The 21,321-nt window shown below is 49.0% G+C and overlaps 1 protein-coding gene across 2 annotated transcripts; it reads left to right on the forward strand.

Moving 5' to 3' along the window:
* Positions 1–4,314: 4,314 nt before the first annotated feature.
* On the forward strand, positions 4,315–21,076 carry P2RX4 (purinergic receptor P2X 4). Of its 2 annotated transcripts, XR_012647969.1 has the most exons (13): positions 4,315–4,655; positions 9,261–9,408; positions 10,793–10,864; positions 10,997–11,069; positions 11,912–12,008; positions 12,985–13,065; positions 13,241–13,382; positions 14,296–14,432; positions 16,161–16,254; positions 16,366–16,431; positions 16,527–16,622; positions 17,278–17,379; positions 17,465–21,076. XR_012647969.1 is itself a non-coding variant. In XM_075012289.1 (12 exons), exons 1-12 carry the CDS (start codon positions 4,516–4,518, stop codon positions 17,495–17,497), a joined length of 1,179 nt encoding a protein of 392 aa, XP_074868390.1. In that variant the 5' UTR covers positions 4,315–4,515; the 3' UTR covers positions 17,498–21,076. The 2 variants fall into 2 exon arrangements, 1 of the variants encoding a protein (XP_074868390.1); XM_075012289.1 differs by lacking the exon at positions 17,278–17,379.
* Positions 21,077–21,321: the final 245 nt, after the last annotated feature.

Below are 21,321 nucleotides of genomic sequence, written 5' to 3' on the forward strand. Positions count from 1 at the left end.
TAACGAAAACGGGGCTCTATCAGAGGAATCAGGAGACTCTAATGAAGAGGGACCAGGGGATCAGCCTATTACGGAAGACGAGAGGACAGGGCGTTATGGAAGCTTTGGACAGATAAAAAATCCTAATGCTCGCGAAATATCATCGAGCATTTTCCCTGTTGGTGCTTATGTAGCTCGGCCGGAGCCCGATTTTCCTCCTCCTCCTCCTTCCCCGCTCCTCTTACCACCTACCAAGGAGGAAGGCCCCTCTGCACCTCCCTTTCCCTATTATGAGAAAAACAATCCCTTTGCGGAACCTCCGCGACAGGCCGTTACAGAGCCTATAACTAATTTGATGAGGACGGTTCTGGCGGTCGGAGCCCACGAGGGTTTCGAATTATCCCCTTTGACCCTCTCGGCTTTTCCAGTTACCGTACAACAGGTCCCTCCGAATCAGGAATTCCCCCAAGGAGGAATTAATTATCAGCATGAGCCATTGACCTTTAAAATGCTAAAAGATCTGAAACAAGCGTGTGTCCAATATGGTGTTAATTTCCCCTATACCTTTGGCCTGGTGCAAGGATTGAGCCAGGCCGAGAGATTGATCCCGTGGGATTGGGAAGTATTGGGACGCACCGTGCTGAACGGGGCTGAATTTTTACAGTTTAAGACCTGGTGGCATGATGAGGCCACTCTCCTGGCCAGACGAAACGCTAATCAGAATCCCCCTGTGGCTATCACCTTGGAACAGCTCACTGGTGCCAGTCCATGGTTCGGCATCCGAGCACAGTTACAGTATGATGATGTCGCTATTGTCCAGGTTCGCCTTTGCTGTCTCAAGGCCTGGGAAAAGATACAACACACAGTGATGTAGATCGTGTCCCTTTAAACGTAAACTCAGGGATTAAAACTGATGTTTTTACCACCTTCCTACCTTATTTTCAGAAGCCTTGGATCAAATTCTGGTGCTAATTCATGATGTCCTCATGGTGGTACCCGTGTGACTGAGAGCAGACTTTAGCCTCATGCTTGCTCTAAGGTCCTGTAGTGCCACATGCCACCCATGAGCCCGTTTGTTTCCCAGTCAGGTGCATAGCAGTCTCAGGGCAATATATGTAGCCCTAAGATGGCAAATAAATGATGGATTAACCTGTGCATTGATTCCTATTTTTCCTTGTACTTTGACTCAATCTCACTAGCTAATTTTGCAGCAATGCGGCAAGCTGGATATACTGTAATATGCACTGGGCCAATTTCAGCTCTGCATTATTGTAAAGCTGCACAGCTCCAGAGCTTATGGTTTTAATTTTTTTACATATTTTTGAAACCTGGTGTCTGAAAAAAATATTCCAGCTCTAGTTCCATTTCCTGTTGTAATATGTATTAATTACACTGCCATTCTCTTGGCTCATTGTAGCCATGCACTGGGACTGTGTTGTCATTGTCAAGTTGGCACTGATACATTCCTGCATGAATATATTGATTAACAGTCTTCCTTTGCCTTTGCAATAACTGATGTTGGAACCTGAGATATTTGGTTAGGCCTGTCATTTTAACGACTTGTTAAAATTTGTTCTTATGTTCATTCTTCAGTCCTTTTTATTATGCGATGAGTTTTGGCTGTTTTCATTAATAAACACAGTATCTAATCAATCCATAGGAGAGTGAAAGATTCTTCTTTAGAAATTTTGCGGTACCATATGCATTATATCCTTCCCCCTTCCATTCTCAAATGTTTTGAAAATCATTATTACTCCTCATGTTTCTAAAACCCCTTCACCATTGTATCTGGGCAGCCATGTGTCAGAAGAGCTGTGAGCTCTTAGAATCACAGAATACTAGCACTGGAAGGGACCTCAGGAGGTCATCAAGTCCAGACCCCTGCCCTCATGGGAGAACCAAGCGCCATCTAGATCATCTCTGATAGGTGTTTGTCTAACCTACTTTTAAATAGAGGGGTAGCCATGTTAGTCTGTAGCTTCACAAATAACAAAGTGTCCTGTAGCACCTTAGAGACTAACAAATGTATTAGGTCATGAGCTTTCATGGGTCCAAAGATGTAGATTTCACACCCTCTCTAGGCAATTAATTCCAGTGCTTAACTGCTTTTGTTGCTCTCCTTAGCAAATCATGGCCCCCTTTAAAGTTCATAGTTTGGTATCACACTGCAGTTCAATTGTATGGAATATCTGATTAAATTTATGAGAGGGGAAAAAAAAAGTAAAGGATTTGATCTAAGGGAAGAGATAAATGGCGAGCCTAAGACATCAAGGGTCCAGTTCTGTCCTCACTGTTAATAGGTGCAGCATTGGGGCCTGGCTTAGATGTACGTAACTATGCGACTGGATTCTGCTCTCTCCCCCTAGCAACAATCTGACTTCAATGTGCTGGCATGGCGTTAACTGCGGAGAGATGCTGATCCAGTGAGTTTCATCTACCAGGAGTTTTGAACATGCAGATTGTTTGATGTGTGTAATTCTGTTGTAATTTGCTCCACTCCTGGGAAAACCACCAGACTAGAGGCTGTATGTCTTGGCTGTTTAAAACTCCATCAACAGTAGTGAAAAACTGCAGAGAGAACCACACTGATATTCTGGCTTGAGCTTGTACAGCCATTTTCCCCTTACTGTTTCAACCTTTGATACTGCCCAGGTTATCTGACCCTAATGTGTAGCAGGATCTCTTTTCCTTCTATTGCAAGCTAGCCTTTTATACCTATTTCTATTTTTGTGGCTACTAAATGCTTTGGGAGCTCCTAACTTGAGTCTTTTTTTCAGGGCAGGAGGTAGGTACAGTGTGATTCAAACTCTTTAAAAAATTACACTTGTAGCACTCCGATCATCTGCCTACCACAATGGGAGGTCTAGTCAGGATCATGCTCTTGGGGTATTACTGATGTAAGTGTGAAACAGTAATTGGAAATTAAAGTCTTATCCATAGTACACTCCATGGGTGACTGGGAAATTATATCAAAGTCATTGCACATGTAAAACCCAATTCAGCTGCAAAGGGAATGGTTTTGTTCAGAGTGATAACTCTTTTTTTTTTTTGGTTTGTTTGTTTGTTAACACAGCTACTACACTCCACCCTCTGAGACTAAAGTTGCCTTTTGTTAAAGATTCTCAGTCATTGCTGCCAACTCTTGTCATTTGAGTCTCACAGCATTCAGCGCTTGTCTTAATGGCCCAGCTGTTGGAATCAGAGATTGCATGAAAATCTCCGCTTTAATGTTTATTAAATGTGCATTTCTCGCCCTTGTGGGTGTAGAGAAAAGCTTGAAAACATGTAAAAACAACATGCTGTTAAGGAATCCTGAGGCTCTGCCACACTCACTGTCAGCACAGGGGCTGCTTCTAGCCAGCAGTGGGGCCAGTCCCACCACTTCCTGAAGTGATAAAACTTGAAAGTAGTGTGAGCTTCCTAGTTTATGCTGCTCTCTACCCATGCCACTCTGGGGGAGGGGGTGGCTGCCCTCACACTCACCGGGGGCCAGGTGCTTCCGCAGGGAGAAGGGCGCAAAGCAGGGCTGGTAAGAGGGAAAGGCAGGGTTGGAGTGGGGCAGAGTGGGGTAGGTAGCCAGTGTCCCACCAGAATCCCCACATTAATCACCTCTGGGCATAAGGTAAAATCCACTTCGTCCGACTCATTTTCCCTACAAAAGCTCCTGCCCAAATAAATCCATTAGCCTTTGAGACACCCCAGGACCCTTCGTTGTTTTTGAAGATACCGACTCACGCAGCTGCCCCTCTGCAACGTGAACACAGGCCCTGCCCTCTACAGGCGCTGATGCCAGGCAGCAAATTAACAAGACCTAAAATTTATGATCTTTAAAAACCTCTTGCTTTTCGGATTGGATTTGGGATTTTTGCCTGCAGCAATGCTTGTCTCACCCACCTTTGTTTAAAGGGCTCTGAAGGGGGTGAGAGACACACATCTCATGGAGCTGAAAGGGGGCTTCCAGTTCCCAGCCCTCTTGGTAGGAGCAAGCCACCCTCACCTTCTTTTTCTGCGCCAGATCCCTAACTGGCCCCCCTCAGGGATTGAATTTACAGCCCTGGGTTTAAAAAGCCAGGGCTCAAAAGCCTGAGCTGGCTGCATGCCTGTGCTGGGATAGTTTGTATAAGGGATGGGGGGAGAGCCATTGCCCCGACGGCTGTAAATGCATGTCCAGCCCGGAAGAAGTGGGTCTGTCCCAGGAAAGCTCATTCACCTCAAAAATCATGTTCTTAGTCTTGCAGGCGCTCCAGGCCGGCTCTCGTGTCCTGCACAGGACGGAACCCCCACCAGGCCCGGGGAGGGGAGGGGCAGCAGCACCCCCTGCCCCAGAGCGCCCGGCACTTAATCCACCCGCCTCCTCCAGGGTGGGGATCGGGGCAAGGTCCGCAGGCGGAGCAGCAACGCACGTGGGGCCTGGCGCAGCAGGGGGCTCGCTCGCTCCCTGGGCCGCAGGGCGGGGGCGTGTCCGAGCCGGGGCTCCAGGCGGCGCATCAGTCGGAGCGGGGCGGTGCGGTGCGGGCTGCGCTCACCCCCGGAGCTATGGCCGCGGGCGCCGTCCGCCAGACCCTCACCAGCTTCTTGTTCGAGTACGACACGCCCCGCATCGTGCTGATCAAGAGCCGCAAAGTGGGGCTGGTGAACCGGCTGGTGCAGCTGGCCATCCTGGGCTACGTGATCGGGTGAGTGGGGCGGGGGGGGCGGGCTGGCTGGCTGCCCCGAGGGAGAGGGGAGCAGCGGGTAAGGGAGGCAGCCCCCCCCCCCGCCTTGCACGGATTTTCACTTTCACTTTACTTTGTGACTTCACCAGTAACACCTCCCCCCCGCGCGCCGCTTTCCCAGCTGTGTGTTTGGGGTGAGCTTTGCCCTGCTGGGGCGGCTGCCTTGGGCAGGGTTCTTGGTACAGCAGCAGGTGAGGCCCTGGTGAAGCCTCCCCCCAGCGCATTAACAGAGAGGTACTTAGTCTGTACTCCAACAAAACAAAGCAGCGGAAACGTAGTGCTCTAAAGACTAGCAAAATGATTTATTCGGTGATGAGCTTTCGTGGGACAGACACTGTCCCACGAAAGCTCATCACCGAATAAATCATTTTGCTAGTATTTAAAGTGCTACATTTCGGCTGCTTTGTCCCATACGTTAATATAGCGATGTCTGGTCACATGCTCAAATTAACAAGCTGTTCTACCTGCCTCACAGTTTTGCTCTGAAACATGAACCCTGGTGAGCTTACCTGCCATTCCAGTAAATTGCTTAAACCACATGGAGTTGTGGAGTCTTTGGCCTTACATTAATCTGCTGCTGAGGGGGACAAGGGACCAGGAAGCCTGGGGCACGGGAACAACTTTTACAGTGGTGGCGCTGAGAGTTCTGGAAACTCTGTATGTAATGGGAATCACTTCAAGCACCTCCAGTCCCAGCACCTATGGGTGAAGCTGATACGTAGCTGTGTAGCTACGTTTCTACCTTCCCATCTTCTGCCCCTTTGCACTGGGAGCTGCCTGGGGCAGGGAGCGAGCTGGGCCTCTGCCCCGATGGGGGTCTTTGGGTGGCATGTAACAGCACCATTGCACCCCACACAGTCTCTGTCCAAAATATTGAAATCTCATGCTTTGGGTGCCGGATGCTGCTGCAGCAGCAAGCACAGTCAGGTTGCCCAGAAGAGGAGGCAAATAGGGTTGGCAGACTGTGAGACAGCTGGCTCCCAAGCCCTGTGTTGTAATTGACTGACTCTAAATCAAACCAGCTAAACTCTGGGCCTCTAATGGAAGTTAAAGGGTTTGGCTGGAAGGGACATCCTGGTCTCTTTAGTTTCCTGTAGCAGGCAGGTGCCTGCAGCACAGGGCTCTTGTATGGAGAATTTATCCTTGTTCATTTTGTTTGTCACAGCTGAGTTGGTGCCCTGAAGGCCCTCCTTGTAAGGCTCACCTGATAGGTTGGGCCCTTGATCAAGTGCTCGTATAAACTCAGGCAGATCCTGGAACTTAGTGTTTACAGAGTTGTAATTAGCCACGAGGGTGGTCAGCTGTCAGGGGAAAAATGGCTAATTAAGTCTCTTGGCTTGACTACTCAGCGAGGTCAGAAATACATTAAAATGTGGAGGTCAGACTTCAGTGGCTATCTTTTGGGGGCAGCTGTAGCTGCCAAATAAGCAGGGAGGTTGGAACAATTTGTATAATGGGGGTGCTGAGAGCTATTGAACCAAACTGTAATCCTTGTAAATAATGGAAACCACAACATGCCAGGGGTGCTGCAATGCCCCCCTGCCCCTCCCTCCCAGTCATAGGTCCAGCACCTAAGACACTCAATAAGGGAAATAGTTATTGTGGCTTTTATCTGCTAGAAAAATATTCAAGGGCCTAAATATGGGATAGAGAAAATTAATTGTTTTAAAACTAGCACAGTGTTTCTGATGTAACAGAGTGAAATCAAGCAAAAACGCTTAAGATGAATGTTAGAATCACTGATAATGAGTCTCACATGGTCAATGATGGAATCCAGTTTACTTAAAAGGAGGCAGGACGAAGCATACCAATATCCCACAGAGCTGGATGGAGAGGATTACACTATAATTTAGTAGTTCTTACATATCTAATGTCTGCTGTGTGAATTGCTTGTAAAGTTAAGGGTCTTATTGAGCTGTTGACACCTTACGGAAACCCTGCTTAGCTGTGACATTCTGAGGATCTGTCCCAGACCCGAGGAAGACATCTGTGTAAGCTCAAAACTTGTCTCTGACCAGTAGAAGTTGATCCAATAAAAGATATTACTTCACCTACGTAGTTTGGCGGATTTACTGCCATGCTGTCCTCATGGGTCTCTGGCTCCATCACTGATGATAAGCAGAAGGCTGCTTGTGTGTGTATGTGTGCGCGCGCGCGCGTTCAATGATGTGGGCCCAGTGACCACGGCAGAGGTCCCTCAAAGGCACCCAACCAGGTTTATTCCCAAGAAAGTACAATAACAGGTCTTAACTAGACTTTCCTGAACCACTGCACAGATGTACCTGCCGAAATGGACTGACACAGCCAGTGGGAATTCCACTGCCCCTTAGGACAGACAAAGATGGTCCACCTCAATACATCACATTCTATCCACGTCCAAGCAGCACACCTCACTGCTGACGTTGCCAGGTTACCACCTCCGACACTACTTAGATACCACCCATCACTCTGTACCTTGTGGTTTGATTAGATCATCGCTATCCATCATGCGGCCATTTCAGATCCTTTCCTGAACCTGGGCCTGTATCTGTGAGGAGTTTTTAACAAGCTGATGGTACCTTGTGATTTCAACTTATGACTGGAACCAATTATCATTCTGCATCTGGACCGCTTACCAGTTAGTGTTTTGTGCTCTCAGCTCTGTCTGTGCCAAGTGCTGTCTGCAGAGGCCTGTCTCTTTCTCACAGCTTAGCTTTGCTTTCAGCCATGCTTTGTCCATTGTCGCTAGGCCTGAGGCCTAAAACTAGGCCTGTGCTGTATGGGTTTAGGCCTCCATCTTGCTGCTACCCACTTTGTCCCGCTGATATCCTAGGACCAATATGGCTGCAACGAGACTGCGTACGCCTCAGTGTTGTCTGGACAGTCTGTCTTAGAGTCTGCCTTTCTCTCTTTCTGTGGTGAAATTTTGGGCGTGTCACTTCGTTGCTGTTGAGATTGCTGATTGTTCATTATCATTTGAGATCCATCTGCCCATCTGTGCAATTTGGCTTCATGCGGATTTCCTCCACCCTTGAAGGGGAGAAATGCAGAGTCTTTTAACTGCCTTGATTTCATGGGGCACCAGAAGGTCTCTGGGGGACTTGCCTGCATCATGGAGGAATGATAGAGTGGCATTAATGTGGCTTGGTTGGATTCTTCTGCTGCCAACCTGATTCTCTTCTCTCCTGGGTATTATATGTGTGTAATGCCATTGACTGTGCAGGAGTAACTCCTGCTTTGCACTGGAGCAGATGAGAGGAGACCAGCCTGTTTCTGTGCACAAAGGGAAACGCTGGTGGTGTCCTCTCTGCTGCTGCTTACAAAAATTTGAGGTCATTTTTCACCTTGTTTCTTCCTGTCTGGTTCCTCACTGTGCCCATGTATCTTAGGGTTGCTGTGTCAGCTCTGCATTTGCCACAGCTCTGTGGTTTTTTCCACAGCCATCCTCCTCAAAGCCCTTCCCATCTACCCACTAAATGTAAAGCAGAGAGAAACCTCGGCCTAGCTCGTTCCTTTTTCAGCTGAACAAATCTTTAAAGATAGAATAGAGAATCTAAATGGAAGGAAACTCCCTCCCCCACCTCTTTCACCCTCCACCCCTGGTTGTACTGGGAGTTCAGTTGGGCCATAAATTTGTTTGGCCGTTGCTGAGGTGTCTGATTTCTGAGGTAAGGTAGTTCCTCTTCATGGATAGTGTCACTTCTGGTGCCAGCTCCCTGTAACAGGGCTGTCCTGAGCTGTTGAGGCTCAGACAACCAAGGAAGCCCTCAGGCCTTTTGAAATGATCTGAATCTGGGTTTTCCTAAGGCTTATCCCCAGGGCTTCCAAATGACAGGGCAGGAACTCGGAATGGCCTTGTGGGTCTTCTGAACTGTGGGATTTCTGGAGTGTTGTGAATCACAGAATCATAGAATGCTAGAACTCGAAGGGACCTCAAGAGGTCATTGAGTCCCGTCCCCTGGTAAGCTGCTCTCAGGGGCTCTCCTAAAATGGATGATCCTGTCAGATGACAAAAGCACACAGGCTCTTTATGTGTTGTTGGCCTGATTGAGTGCCCATCCTTATTGGTGTAAACAAGAAATAACTCCAGTGGTGGAGAGACAAAAGCTGATAAGTGTCACAGTTTTTTCTTCAGCTTTTGCAGCTCGACTGTAGCTGATTCTTATCTGAAGTGAGTGTATTTCTCATTTCCACCTCAAATAATTCCCGTTGTCTGCCATATCACTCTTCTCCTTTCAGATCCTTGCCCTAAAACTTACCTGTGAAAGCTTCCAACGCAAGCCCCCGCTGAAGGATCCATTAATCATGTAACAGGTGACGGGGTGGAGAGAGGGGGATTACAACATGTACAGTGCCTTCCAGGTGTTATAGAAGCATTAGATAAGGCTGTCCGCCCATGCAATGTGAGCCCTTATTATCCCATTTTACAGATGGATGTGGGAGGAAAATGAGTCACATCTGAAAAGACTCCCGAAGTTACCTCAGTGGCTAGAAATAGAACTCAGGCCTCTGGGCTACCAGGCATGCTGCTGAAATCGCTAAAGGCATCTCATGCAGAAGACCTGATGAACTTTCCTTCTTTTGCAGCTGGGTCTTTTTGTGGGAAAAGGGCTACCAGGAAATGGACTCCGTGGTCAGTTCTGTCACCACCAAGGTGAAGGGAATAACCATGACGAACACGTCGCAGTTGGGACTCCGGGTCTGGGATGTGGCTGACTATGTTATTCCACCTCAGGTATGGGCCTTTTACAGCGCAGTTTGATAGGGCTTTGCCTCTCGCAGACCAGTGTGCCTCCGCTCTGGGCCTCCCTTTCCGCATGATGCGTAAGGGCGCTTGGCTCTCAGCCTGGTCTCCAGAGGTGCCAAACAACTGCAGCTCCCACTCACCTGATCAGGTTGTACAAGGGCTCAGCGCTGTTGTGTCTTAAGCCTGAAGCTTGTCTGTTTCTACGGGAGCAGAGAGGGGAATAGACTCTGGATAAAGCTGCAGTAATGATCCGGGTACTCTCTGTCCCCTTTCTGTATTGCTTTGTTTGTTTGAAAGCCAATAGACCAAAGTTCAACACTGTCCCCTCCCAGGCTCATCAGTCGGAGCCATTCTCCTCAAATAAACCGACCCGGAACTAAACAGGAACTGTCGGAAGTTACTGATTGACAGGGACGAGTCAGCTGCCACCTTGATACTTTGTTCTCAGTGAGCTGTATTTGGCCTTCAGCCCTCACTGGACACCATCAGGCTGCCAGCCTGGGGATGACTCTTGTCCACAGCAGCCCTGGTAGAGGAGCGCCAGAAGCCTTCTCAGTGGGAATGTGCCAATTAAGTAATTCAGACGTTTGCTGGGGTTATAAGCAAGGAGAAGAATCTGAGCCCTTTGGGCTGGTGCCATAAAGACATGCGGGCAGGAGGTCAGTGCCTGGCAGGTGGGAAAGTACAAAGCATGAAAAACCTCTATGCTGGGAGATTAAAAATGCACCACATGGTCACACCTACTGACACATGCTGATGGGCTCGCTCTGTCTGTGCCTGGACCCACTGAAAGTCAATGGTGTTCCCTTCAGGAGCATTGTCCCCAGGTGGATCAGTTTGCAGGGCTGGGCTCTCTCACGTAGCAACGCTTGTAGGAGAACCCCGATGTTCTAGAAGTAGCTGCTGTTGGCTTTGTCACAGAGGCACTACATTAAATTCCCTGGAGGCGTTTGGCCTGATGCTAAACTAATACTGGGGGTGACACATCATCTCCTTGGGTTGTTACACCTGCTGCTTCAACAGCTGGGGGCCTTGCCTGTGTCCGTGTCACCCCAACCACTCTGTCAGCTAACAGGTTTGAAGCCTGCACCCCAGACCAACGGAGCTGTGCTATTGAGCATTATGGGGTGGGGCGCGTCCCTCAGTGTTCCTGATGTGGAGGCAGTAAACCAGAGCACAACAGAAAGGGTTAAGGGCTGCGCTGTCCTAAGGAAGGAGGATTATTGCTCAACTGATGTCTAGGAGAACCTGTTACAGTAGCAGTGCACCTGTTCTCTGCAAACAATACCTTTATCACAGTGCACCTGAGAACCTGTAACTGTAGATCAAGTGATGCTTTCCATAAATCTCATCAACTGTCTTGCCTACGCAGGGGGAGAATACGTTATTCATCATGACCAACCTGATAATCACACTGAATCAGACACAAGGCTATTGTCCAGAGGTAGGTGTGGTCTCTTAACCTCCAGAAGAGTCTAATCCGGAATGGGAGGAGTGACTCCCATCTCATGGCAAGGAGGAGGGTGGAGAGATTGGCAGGTCTTTATGGCTGACAGTAACAATTCTCCCCTTCTAGCTTCCAGATGAGACCACAGTGTGTAATTCCAGTAAGGACTGTACTGCGGGATACATAGGCACCCACAGCAATGGTATGGAACCCCTCTCCATCTGTAGGGCGACACCTAAGAGGTTGTGCTAGGATTAGTACAGGCGGAGGAGCTGTGTTTAGCCAGATTCCCTTGGCTATTATTCTGGAAGCGAAGTGCAATGCAACTTGAGAAGAGATGCTTTGCCAAGTGGCGCACAAAGGGTTAAATGTGCTAGTGCCACATGAAAAGAGAGATGTTACTGATCTGTGCGTTACTATCTCAGCAGCTGTGGTCCTCTGCTTTGCTAGTCATTTCCCTCTGGGGAAGTTCATTTTCATACGCGCAGCCTTTCCTGTCACAAGCCAGCCAACAACATGTACTGGGATAACAAGCTGCTGTTTAAATGGAGGGCGTTTATAATGCTTCATGTCCCAAAGACCCTGGAGTTTTCTTCTGGCCCTTCAGTTGCAGCCTATTGGACTGATGCTCTGAAATGAGCCATAACTGCTTAAACTCTTCCCACTGGCGGCTGCGGAGGGGTCGTGCTGGGGGTTTCGGGTTGGCCCCTTTGAGCAGTTACCTCAAGGACAGTATTAGGCCTGCTGTAGGAGCAAGCTATTGCCAGGTTCTTAGTGAGGGGCCAAGAAGCCGGCTGTCCGTCTGAGCCTTGTTTGAGGGCCATGGGTGGCTAATGTTCACCTCTCGGCAGTGGATGTTGGCCCTCCTCTAGAGGCAGGTGCTGGTGCTCCCCCTTGCTAATGTAATTAACTGGAGGTTCTGTCACTGCCCTGTCCCATGAGGTGGGGATAAGCCATCCAGCCTGTACGGTGCCCATATCTGGGTGACTATTGCCTTGCTGCTGTTGGTGCCCTGCTATTAACTCCATTTCTGTGTCCCTCCAGGAGTGCAGACTGGGAAGTGTAGGGAATACTCCGGCTCTGTCAAAACCTGTGAAATCTACGCTTGGTGTCCCGTGGAAAATGACACGCAATTACCCAGGTGAGGGCTGCTTGTAGCCATAGGCTGTTGACTGCTGGTGTTCTGTACGGGCCTGACCTTGTCTCTGCACAATGGCTCTGACTGTGTGGTCCATCCATGGCAGTTTGTGAGTCACTGTGCTAGGGGGCTTTGAGGTAATTCTGGCAGTGGCAGTAAGTGGGAATGGAAAGGAGACAGGGAGACCTGGGAGCTGCCAAGGCCCCATAGGTACATATTGGGGGGCTGCTATCACATGCTACGGGGGCTACTCCGTAGTGGTCGTGTGTTGTTTGATGAGATTAGCACAAGAATGTCCGCTGCAGTGAGAATCACACTCCTATTTCGCAAGTGTGGACACTGAGCCGTAGCTTCCTTAGCCGTGTGCTGGTCACTTCCCAGCCCTTGGCTACAGGCGCTGTTGTGCACTCTCAGTTTTGATGCATCTCCCGTGTAGACTTGGGGGTCTAATCCTATGTTCCTGGAAAAGCAAACCAGGAGTCAAACTCCTGGCAGAGATCACCCCCCTTTTCACTCCAACCCCTCAGTCAAGATTTATAATGTGCTCACTCAGCAGGTCTGGCCGCCGCCACGGGCCCTGGGGCAAGGTGTGAGTGGGGGCCCAGCTCCGTTCCCCTGGAAGGGGTGGGGCCTAGGGTGGTCAGCCCTTAGCACCGCCTGGACAGCAGTGTTGTGCCCTCCCCGCCCCCCAAAAGCTGCGAGGAGCAGCACTGCTGTGGCACTCGAGGGCGTCTGGAGCTCCAGCTGCCACCAGCGTACCACACCCCCTCTCCCCCCACCCACTGGTGGGCCTGTGCACACTGCAGTAGGAGCTTTGCGCAAGCACCTTAACTCAGCTGTTTCCATTTCTCCATTAGTGAAGTGGGGTAACTTACTCGCCTTACAAGCGTGGTGGAGGCCGGCTTCACGAAGGGCTCTGAGATGGTGGTGTAAGGACACCGTGAAGCTGAATGGTTTTGATCTTCCAATTGTTTCCTAGGCCGGCGTTCCTAAAGGAGGCTGAGAACTTCACCATTTTAGTGAAGAACAATATCTGGTATCCCAAGTTCAACTTCACCAAGTAAGTATCTCGAGAGGTGCTGAGGTGATCCCTGGGGCCAGGGCTTCTCTGGGGAGGCAGGTGGCAAAGCTCAGTGAGCTGCTGGCTGGGGGAGGCTGGGAAGGCAGAGCAGAAGGAGGTGCGGTTGCCCAGGACTGCTGTAACAAGTCTTGTCTCCTCTCTTGTGCCGCTTCAGGAGAAATATTCTGCCCTCCATCAGCACCGCTCACCTCCAGAGCTGCATTTATGACCCTCAAACGGATCCCTTCTGCCCAATCTTCCGAGTCCATCAAATAGTGGAGGCTGCAGGGCAGGATTTTCAGGAGATGGCGGTTGAGGTCAGGTCCACGCTACATACGTACCTTGGTTATAACTCCATGAGGCAGGATGTGAAAACTTCACACTCCTGCCCATACCAACCTAACCCCCTATGAAAACAGCACTATGTCAATGGCGGGGATTCTTCTCCTGCCAGCCTGGCTGCTGCCTCTGACGGATGTGGGCTTGACTGTGCCACCACCCTGTAATAGCATCTTCACTGAAGTGCTGCAGCAGCGGTGTCTTGAGCCCGCTCGGTGAAAGAAGGCAGTAGAGGAACAGGCGCCATCGCTACGCTGCCTCTTGAACCGCCTCCGAGCATAAAACTTGATCTCTGCTGGTGGCCATCTTCACATGTAGCGTAACTGCTGCTAGCTGGAAGGCTTTTTTCAGGGCCGTAAGGGATATTACAACTTTGTAAATATTTAACTTCCCTTCTGTTGTCTTGCGGGGCGCTGCTGAAAATGCTGATGCAGCATTATAAGCAAGGTCTCATTCAGCAGCGGTAAAGTAAAGCTGTTAAACAGTTCAGGCCAACGGTACTGTGATCTGCTAGCACTGGGGAGGTTTTATGCGCCTGAGACAGAGTACCAATGGCTTGGCTTTTCCATGAAAACTCCATGTATAAGTAGCTGGTGATGGCTTTGTTTTAATAAACTGGATCCTGGCTTTTTGCTGCTGATTTTTCTTGTGGGCTAGGGAGCAGCTTATCCTCTGGATAGGAAGTTGGGGGCGCCCAGACAGGGGTGATGTGCAAGTTTCACACTGACAAATGAACGTGTGCTTAAGTTTAGTGGGGTACCTGCAGTAGGCTGAGAAGCAAATTTTTATGTGCACCTAAATGAGCCTGTGTTGGTCAACACACAGCAATCCCTGCGTATCCTCTCTTATGCCTTCTCTTTGTGTGGACCTCCTTTTGTTTGTGCTGTGCAGGGAGGAGTAATGGGGGTGCAGATCAACTGGAACTGTGACCTTGACAAACCTGCTTCTGCCTGCGTGCCAAAATATACCTTCCGCCGCCTTGACAACAAGGATTCCGACCACACGGTCTCACCTGGCTATAATTTCAGGTACTTGGTTGAATAATAGTGCCGGTGGTTAGTGCAGCTTTGTGGTTTCTTGGGAACCAGGTTGTGATGATCACTCTGCCCCTGCTAATGTCACCAGAAAGCAGCTTGTCTTACGACTTCCTCTGACTCCTGCTTACAATGGAGCAGACTCTTAGCTGCTGTAAATCACTGTAGCAGTGCTGAGCTTCAGTGTGAGATGTGGGGACTTTAAAAACCTCGGCTTAACATACACTGAATCATGGCTGCAGCTGTGCAGCTGATGAAAATCAGGGCAGCCATTTGGTGTCTCCTGTAAGCTGTGCGCTTGTGCGTTGCCTCAGGAGAGTCACGTGCCGCCCAAATAATTAGCAGAGCGTCCTCCACTAGGTTTTCGTTTCTGCTGATGGTGCACGTTCACACAGGCCTCAGTGCCCATAAAATTTATTCTGCACATGGATGGAAAAGATGAGAGAGCACTGTCGCCATCCCATAATGTCTCATAGGAGGTTACGGTGCCTGGAGGAGCAGACGTGGGACAGTGAACTCTGGGATCCCCTGTTGTTTAGCGTTGGAGTGCAGGGAGTACTAGCCCACTGGATTATAAAGGTACAGCTGGATGGCAACGTTTCAGTCTGGTTACAAGATGGCAACTAAGCCTAGGTCTAGACTAGGAGCGTTTGGCCAGTACAGCTATACCAGTACCTTGGCAAAGCCCTGTTAGTGTGGATGCAACTGGGAGAGCTCCCACATTTTGTCAGTCCAGCTGCCTCTACCCCAGGGATGTTTAGCAGTGCTGCTATGTCGGTCAGATCTCAACCCTAACCATGGTTGCCATAAGAAGCCCACAGACCTCTAGATCTAGCAGATTTTGGGAGGCCATCAAGACCTATTAAACTAACCTATTTGATTAGAACAGACTGGTCCAGAGTGTAAACTGATTCCAAACTTGGTCATTAACACTCACCCTCTGTGTGCTTCTTATGAAAAAATACATGTGACCAAATGGCAGTCATTCCTCTTCTATTCCATCCTTTCTTCTCTTTCCTTCTGAAGCAGCAAAACACAGGGCGCAGTAAGTCTGATCTCCCTTTCTCTCCCCTGTTCTGTATCTGCATGCAAGTAACGTTGCATGAACTAAGAAAAAGACTTCTGTGAGTGAGCAACCTTGTAGCTCCAAGTACTGTCACTAAGCAAGTCCTATCCTAGACCGTCAAGTCCCTTTGAAAAATCACATATCTGCAAAAATTCTCAGTTATCTTCCACCTCAGATTGTTTAACTTGGTGGAGCCTTTGAGTGGCTCAGTTATAAATCTGTAAACTAAAATCTTCTCGGTATTTTCACTCCCCTCCTGTCCCATTGGAAACTAAATTTGTCATCTGAAATACTCTGACAACAGAGGGATCCAAGTTACAAAGAGCAGCAGCCACAAAAAAGAAATCCAGTAAAGTGATTAGTGGTAATGTAGTTTTTACTGTCTCGTTTTAACTAATGTGCATTTCTCTTCTTCCATTCCTACCCTGCCTGTGCTTGAGAGCTTTTCTAAGCCCAGCTCTGCTAATCCAGCCACTAACTTCTCCTGTTGAAGGCTGTCAGCTTGTCCTTGATAAATATTGCATGGTGTGTCATTGTGAACAGTGCATTTTCTGTATTTGTGATAATACAAGCTCATCTGTTCGACTGGGCTCAAGGTGTGGGGTGGGAAAGTAAGCCCTACGTTTTCTTAAGCTTCTAAAACACTTGTTTTTCAGGTTTGCAAAATACTACAGGGATGCAAGTGGCACTGACTCACGGATGCTAATTAAGGCTTACGGCATCCGGTTTGATATCATGGTGTTTGGAAAGGTAACACTTTCGTTTCTTCAGTGGTTTCATGGAAGACTCCTGTATTAGCATCTAAGTGTTTTCAAAGTCTCTACCAAAATGTTCACACCTATAACATTGTCTCTCTCTCAGGCAGGAAAATTTGATATAATTCCTACAATGATTAACATTGGCTCTGGGCTAGCACTGTTTGGAGTGGTAAGTTATACTGGCTTCATGGAGACAGACGTTTAAGCTCATATCTTTTGGCCTTGAAATAAGAACTCTTACATGATCTGTTTGGTTTTAACTAGGCAACAGTCCTGTGTGACTTTGTAGTTCTGTACTGCATGAAGAAGAGATATTACTACCGAGAGAAGAAATACAAATATGTAGAAGATTATGAACTGGTAAGCAGCATGGCTATGTATAGTCAGTTACAGCTGTAGCCAGACTTGTCCCTCTTTCCCTCAAACATTGCACACATGGAAATGGTCAGCTGTTATCTGATCACCACCAAGTTACCTCTATCTGGATCCCAAATGCATAGGTGAGGTAGTGGAGAAGGACAGGACTTGTCCAAAGGAGCTGTTTTATTTATTGGTGGAATCCAACCCCATAGGAGCCAGTGTCTCTCCTCCGTGCAGCAGGAACAAGATTATTTTTCATTGATGGGAGACCCTCAAGCTACTCTCACTTTGTCAGTCCTGACCTGTAACTTCTGACACCTGCCTTTTGGGAGCAGAAGATGTTGGAGGAAAGACCAAAGCTCCTTTTCCCCCAAACCTTTTCACTGGTGACTGAAGTGGGATCTTGCTCTGAAAATGACTTTAAAAAAAAAAATTCCTGTTGATCTGGACTCACAGCTCAAAGTGTGTCTGCAACTGACGTTGGCTTGTTAATTGCAGGCACCACCTGGGATCTAAAAGTGAGAGAGGTCTTGGAATATTTGTTCTGCAAGCATACATCTGTCCTGCTGCTACTTAGATTTGGTTGGAAATGCTAATAGATGAGCTGGACTGACCTGTGAAAAGCCACAAATTAATTATCCTTTCCAATCAGCAGAGCTGATCCAATACATGCCTGGAGCAGGTTTCTTGGGGGAAGGTTCCTTTTTCAGCTGACTAGTTCAAGGCAGGATTCCAAGCTGGCCTCCTGCAGTGAGAAGTTAGTACACTACCTGAACCTCGAGTCTCTCTCTCCTGCGCTCACTGTAAGTATAACAAGCATTACTGTCTGTCCTTTTCTAAAGGGGGCCGCTGATACATATGGAACACAGTCGTGACATCAGTGGAGCTGCAGCATCCCCTCCCTGACATGATGTGCTGCTGTGAATACCATTCTGCTTCAGGGAGAGATTGTCAGAGGATGCTGCAGATTTGCCATCCTGGAACTGGGTTAATAAATATTTTCTCTGCATGGGAAGAGAAACTTCCCTCATTACCTTGTGGCTCGTGAACTCTTGCTCCACGTTTTGGACAAACTGAGGAAAGTTGTTACTAAGTGATGGAATTCTGTCCATGGTAAACAAGTGTAGAGGTCAGGACTTATCTTGAGACACTTTCCATGGAAGTTTGGCAAGCAGTAGAGTCCCCCTATTATCTCTAGGGACTAACTTCCTGTATCCCTAGAAGGGCCAGTTGACCAGAGCCCACCTCTTTGCTATGGGCATAGGCAATTGGGCCAGGTGCACAGATTAGCTAGGTTGGTGGAAAATGTTCAAGATGAGGGACAATGAATGGGGGAAGGGTGGAAAGGTGAGAGCCCTTCTCCTACTGGTAGCTAGTCGTCTTCTCAGCCCTCAAGAGCATCTAGCTGCAGCCTGCTGGCTATAAACTGCATTTCCTTAATTTGAGGACAAATCAACAGCTAACCTTCAGGTTACCCCTCATATGTTTAAGCTTCAGGAGGCCAGGGAGATGCTCGCTCCAGGTCTCCTGTGTTCAGTAAGTGGCTGGTGCTTTTAGAGAGAGGCTTCGTAGTTTCTGGTCCTCCTGAAAGCCAGCATGTGTAGTAAAGGAAAAAGCTGACAACGTCCACAGCAGTTCACAGTGGGGGAAAGTGGTAGCACCTGGACGAATTACACAGAATCAACTTTCTTCTAAATGGTCAGCTGCTAAGAAGAGACTCTTTTTGGACTGAACCACTAAAGCTCGCGCCAGTGTAAGGGTAATCTCAAGAATGAGACACGCTGCAGCTGGCATGACAAGGTCAGAATGGAAGCATTCGCCCCAGGTAGTGTAAAAACCCTTTGCCTGTCTCTGTGATAGGGCTGAGGTGGACACAGTCCCGCTACAGCTAGGAACCAGTGGGGGGAGGAGAGGGCGGTGGCTGCTTGGCGTTTGATCGCTTCCCCGCCAAATCAGAATTTGCACTTAGACCATGGCTGTGAGAAAGACTTTCAAGTGAACAGATGCAAGGCAAAGTATCATTGTCCTTGTCCATGTTCCATCAGCAGCTGCCTGCCCGTTCTCCTTCCCCTCCTCAAGCCAAGTGCCAGCGCAGCCCCTGAACTTAGAGTTTAGAGGGGCTAGTCTGAAATGCCGTGAGAACAGATGGGGGGAGTGGACAGTCAGGCTTTCACAGGAAGCCAGCTGGACTTTTAGGAGCGGCTAACCTTCACAGCCTGTGCTCCTCCCAATATCACTACACTTCTATTGAGTTGATGCAGATAGAATTACAGGCGGGGACACCCCTGTACACCTTATTGCATGAGGCAGAAGGGATGTCGTGTGGGGGGTGACAGCTGGCCCTGTGTGGCTTCTCCCAAGCACCTCATGCAAGTAGGCTAAGGCTGGAGCATGCAATGATTTTAAGAAATGGCACCTGGGCTACTGTAACACACTCACCCTTGTTCACATGGTCATCTTGGTTTCCTCCCTCTGCTACTGGCTTGTAACTACAGGTTGAACTGCTCTCATCCAGCACGGGCAGGTTCTGACTAGTGCGGGATGAGAGAATTTATCAGAGTCAATAGCGTCTAGCACATTACCAACACTTCCACTGCTTATTGGCCTCTTAGACAACATTTAGGGATTAAAATTACAGCTAAATAAGCACACAGACACTGACAGCCAGGGCTGGTGGCTGTAAACACTATGGGACCACAGATGCCCTGACCTCACACAAGGGCTCATCCAGCTAATTAAAATCATGCTGGATTACGGACTTTGCTGGGCGAGTGTTCTGGATGAGAGAGGGTCAACCTGTATAACACCCGTCCATCTCATTTAGCAGAATGATCATGATCGCACCCATTGCTAGCTGTCAGGGATTTTTAATCCCTTGGGCATTATCATCCCTATGGGCCAGGGGAAACAAGCCTTTGGCCATTAAACATCAATGCAGGTACAGGTAAAGTCTAACATTACATACGCTGCCATTTAGCAGCCCCCTCCAATGGTCACTTTTTGTCAGTTGGTTTCCCCGGTAACCTGAACTCATAAACAGGTATTTGAATCAAAGGCCTCTGATTGGGTGACAGCTGGAGTTTCCAGAACTGTCCCTGAATCAGAGGACCTTGTGGAAAACTGCACAAATATGATAAGCATATCATGAATGATTCATGAGACCGCTATATAAATTGTGCTCAGCGCTCACGCAGGGGACTCACTCTCTCATTCGCTCACTCCAGTAGGGGCCTGACAGCAGAGAGGTGTGGCTGCACAGAGCTGAGCTGAATCACGCTTGGTGTGGCTGCCTAGGCAGCATCCACCAGCGCTAAAAATCACTGACAGCACTGCCACACCACTGCTGTGTCAGCAGCCCAGAGCGCCACCTTCACCACCTGAGGCGCAAGATTTCTCACCGCCAGCACTCCCTAGCAGCAGCTCTCCCTCAGCGCTCTCACAAATCAGCTCTCCACAGTGCCACCAGGGAGCAGCAGGTGGGCCCCCTCGGCCAAGTCACCAGGTGGTGAACTGGCCCCCCCCCCCCACCCTCCACTCCACTGTGGAGTTGGCGGGGGGGGGGGGGGACTGCATACCCAGTGGCATAACCAGGGACCCGCTGCCGATACCATCAGCGCTCCCCAGCATCTGTGCCTGCTGTATTTAACTGGACCGTCACTTACCGGCTGTGACAAACTCACCTGGACAGGACCTTCAATCATCGGACACGTAACCTACTTATTGGCCCGTGGCACAGCCCAGGACCTTTGACACTCCACCCTTCACAGACACTTTGGGTCCTGGGTCCCCTAACAAAGGGGGGGGGGGGTCACACCCCAGCTGCACCCTTTCCAGGGCCAGGGAAGGGCTGCATCTGGGGCTCGACCAGGCTTAAACACCCAATTGGAAACAATATCAAGCCACACACTTGATTTAATAGTTTATTTGGATTAACAGTTACTTAAGTTCAAATTAGATTCATAGTTGCACATTAGCTAATAAGTTATACTTACTAAGCAAGTGGCACGCTGCAGTGAAGGCCTAGCCTGCCACTGCCCAACTCAACCCTGCACCTTTACCCATGCTAAAAATCTCCACGCTCCAGGTGGGTGGGGCCGTGGCAAACACCGAGTTGGAGGGGGGGCGGCGGGGAGGTGCCTCAGAGGTGAAGCCTTAAGGCCACCAATAGGCCAGAGTAGCAACCCGGCTGGAGGGTATAGGAGGAGTAGCACCCTGGAGCTAAACTAAACAAACCACCTTTCCCTCTTACTGTAAAAGTCCATTTCTACCTGCCTTGTTTTTGCCTTCCGGTACAATAGAAGTTTTACAGGTTGCCTTTATAGATTTAATATTAATAATAGTAAGTGTTTGTTAGGGTACAGGATTATTATGAATTGTTTTATGTGTGTATTTTATACCATTTGTTGTTTATTTGCCTGTTGTTGGCTCTGTTAAATAAATAGAACATTAGTCATACCCTTAAGCCTCCTCCGTGTTCCACCTTCGCCCCTCGAGCTGGCCACTGCTTGCCAGAAGGATTACATCTTCAGCGGGAGGGTATGTGCATAACCCCTGGTCTTCTTGCCGGTGGGGCTGGGGGGGGGGCGGTCTGCAGAGGGACGGGGTGGTCTAACATCGCCAGGCCTCCGCTGTCCCTCCTAACACCTTAGGTCCTTGAGGATCCAGACAACTAGAGGGGGGAGCCTCGCAAGCTGGTCGC

This window comes from Carettochelys insculpta, chromosome 18 (genome assembly GCF_033958435.1).
Source record: "Carettochelys insculpta isolate YL-2023 chromosome 18, ASM3395843v1, whole genome shotgun sequence".
NCBI classification, from domain to species: domain Eukaryota; kingdom Metazoa; phylum Chordata; order Testudines; family Carettochelyidae; genus Carettochelys; species Carettochelys insculpta.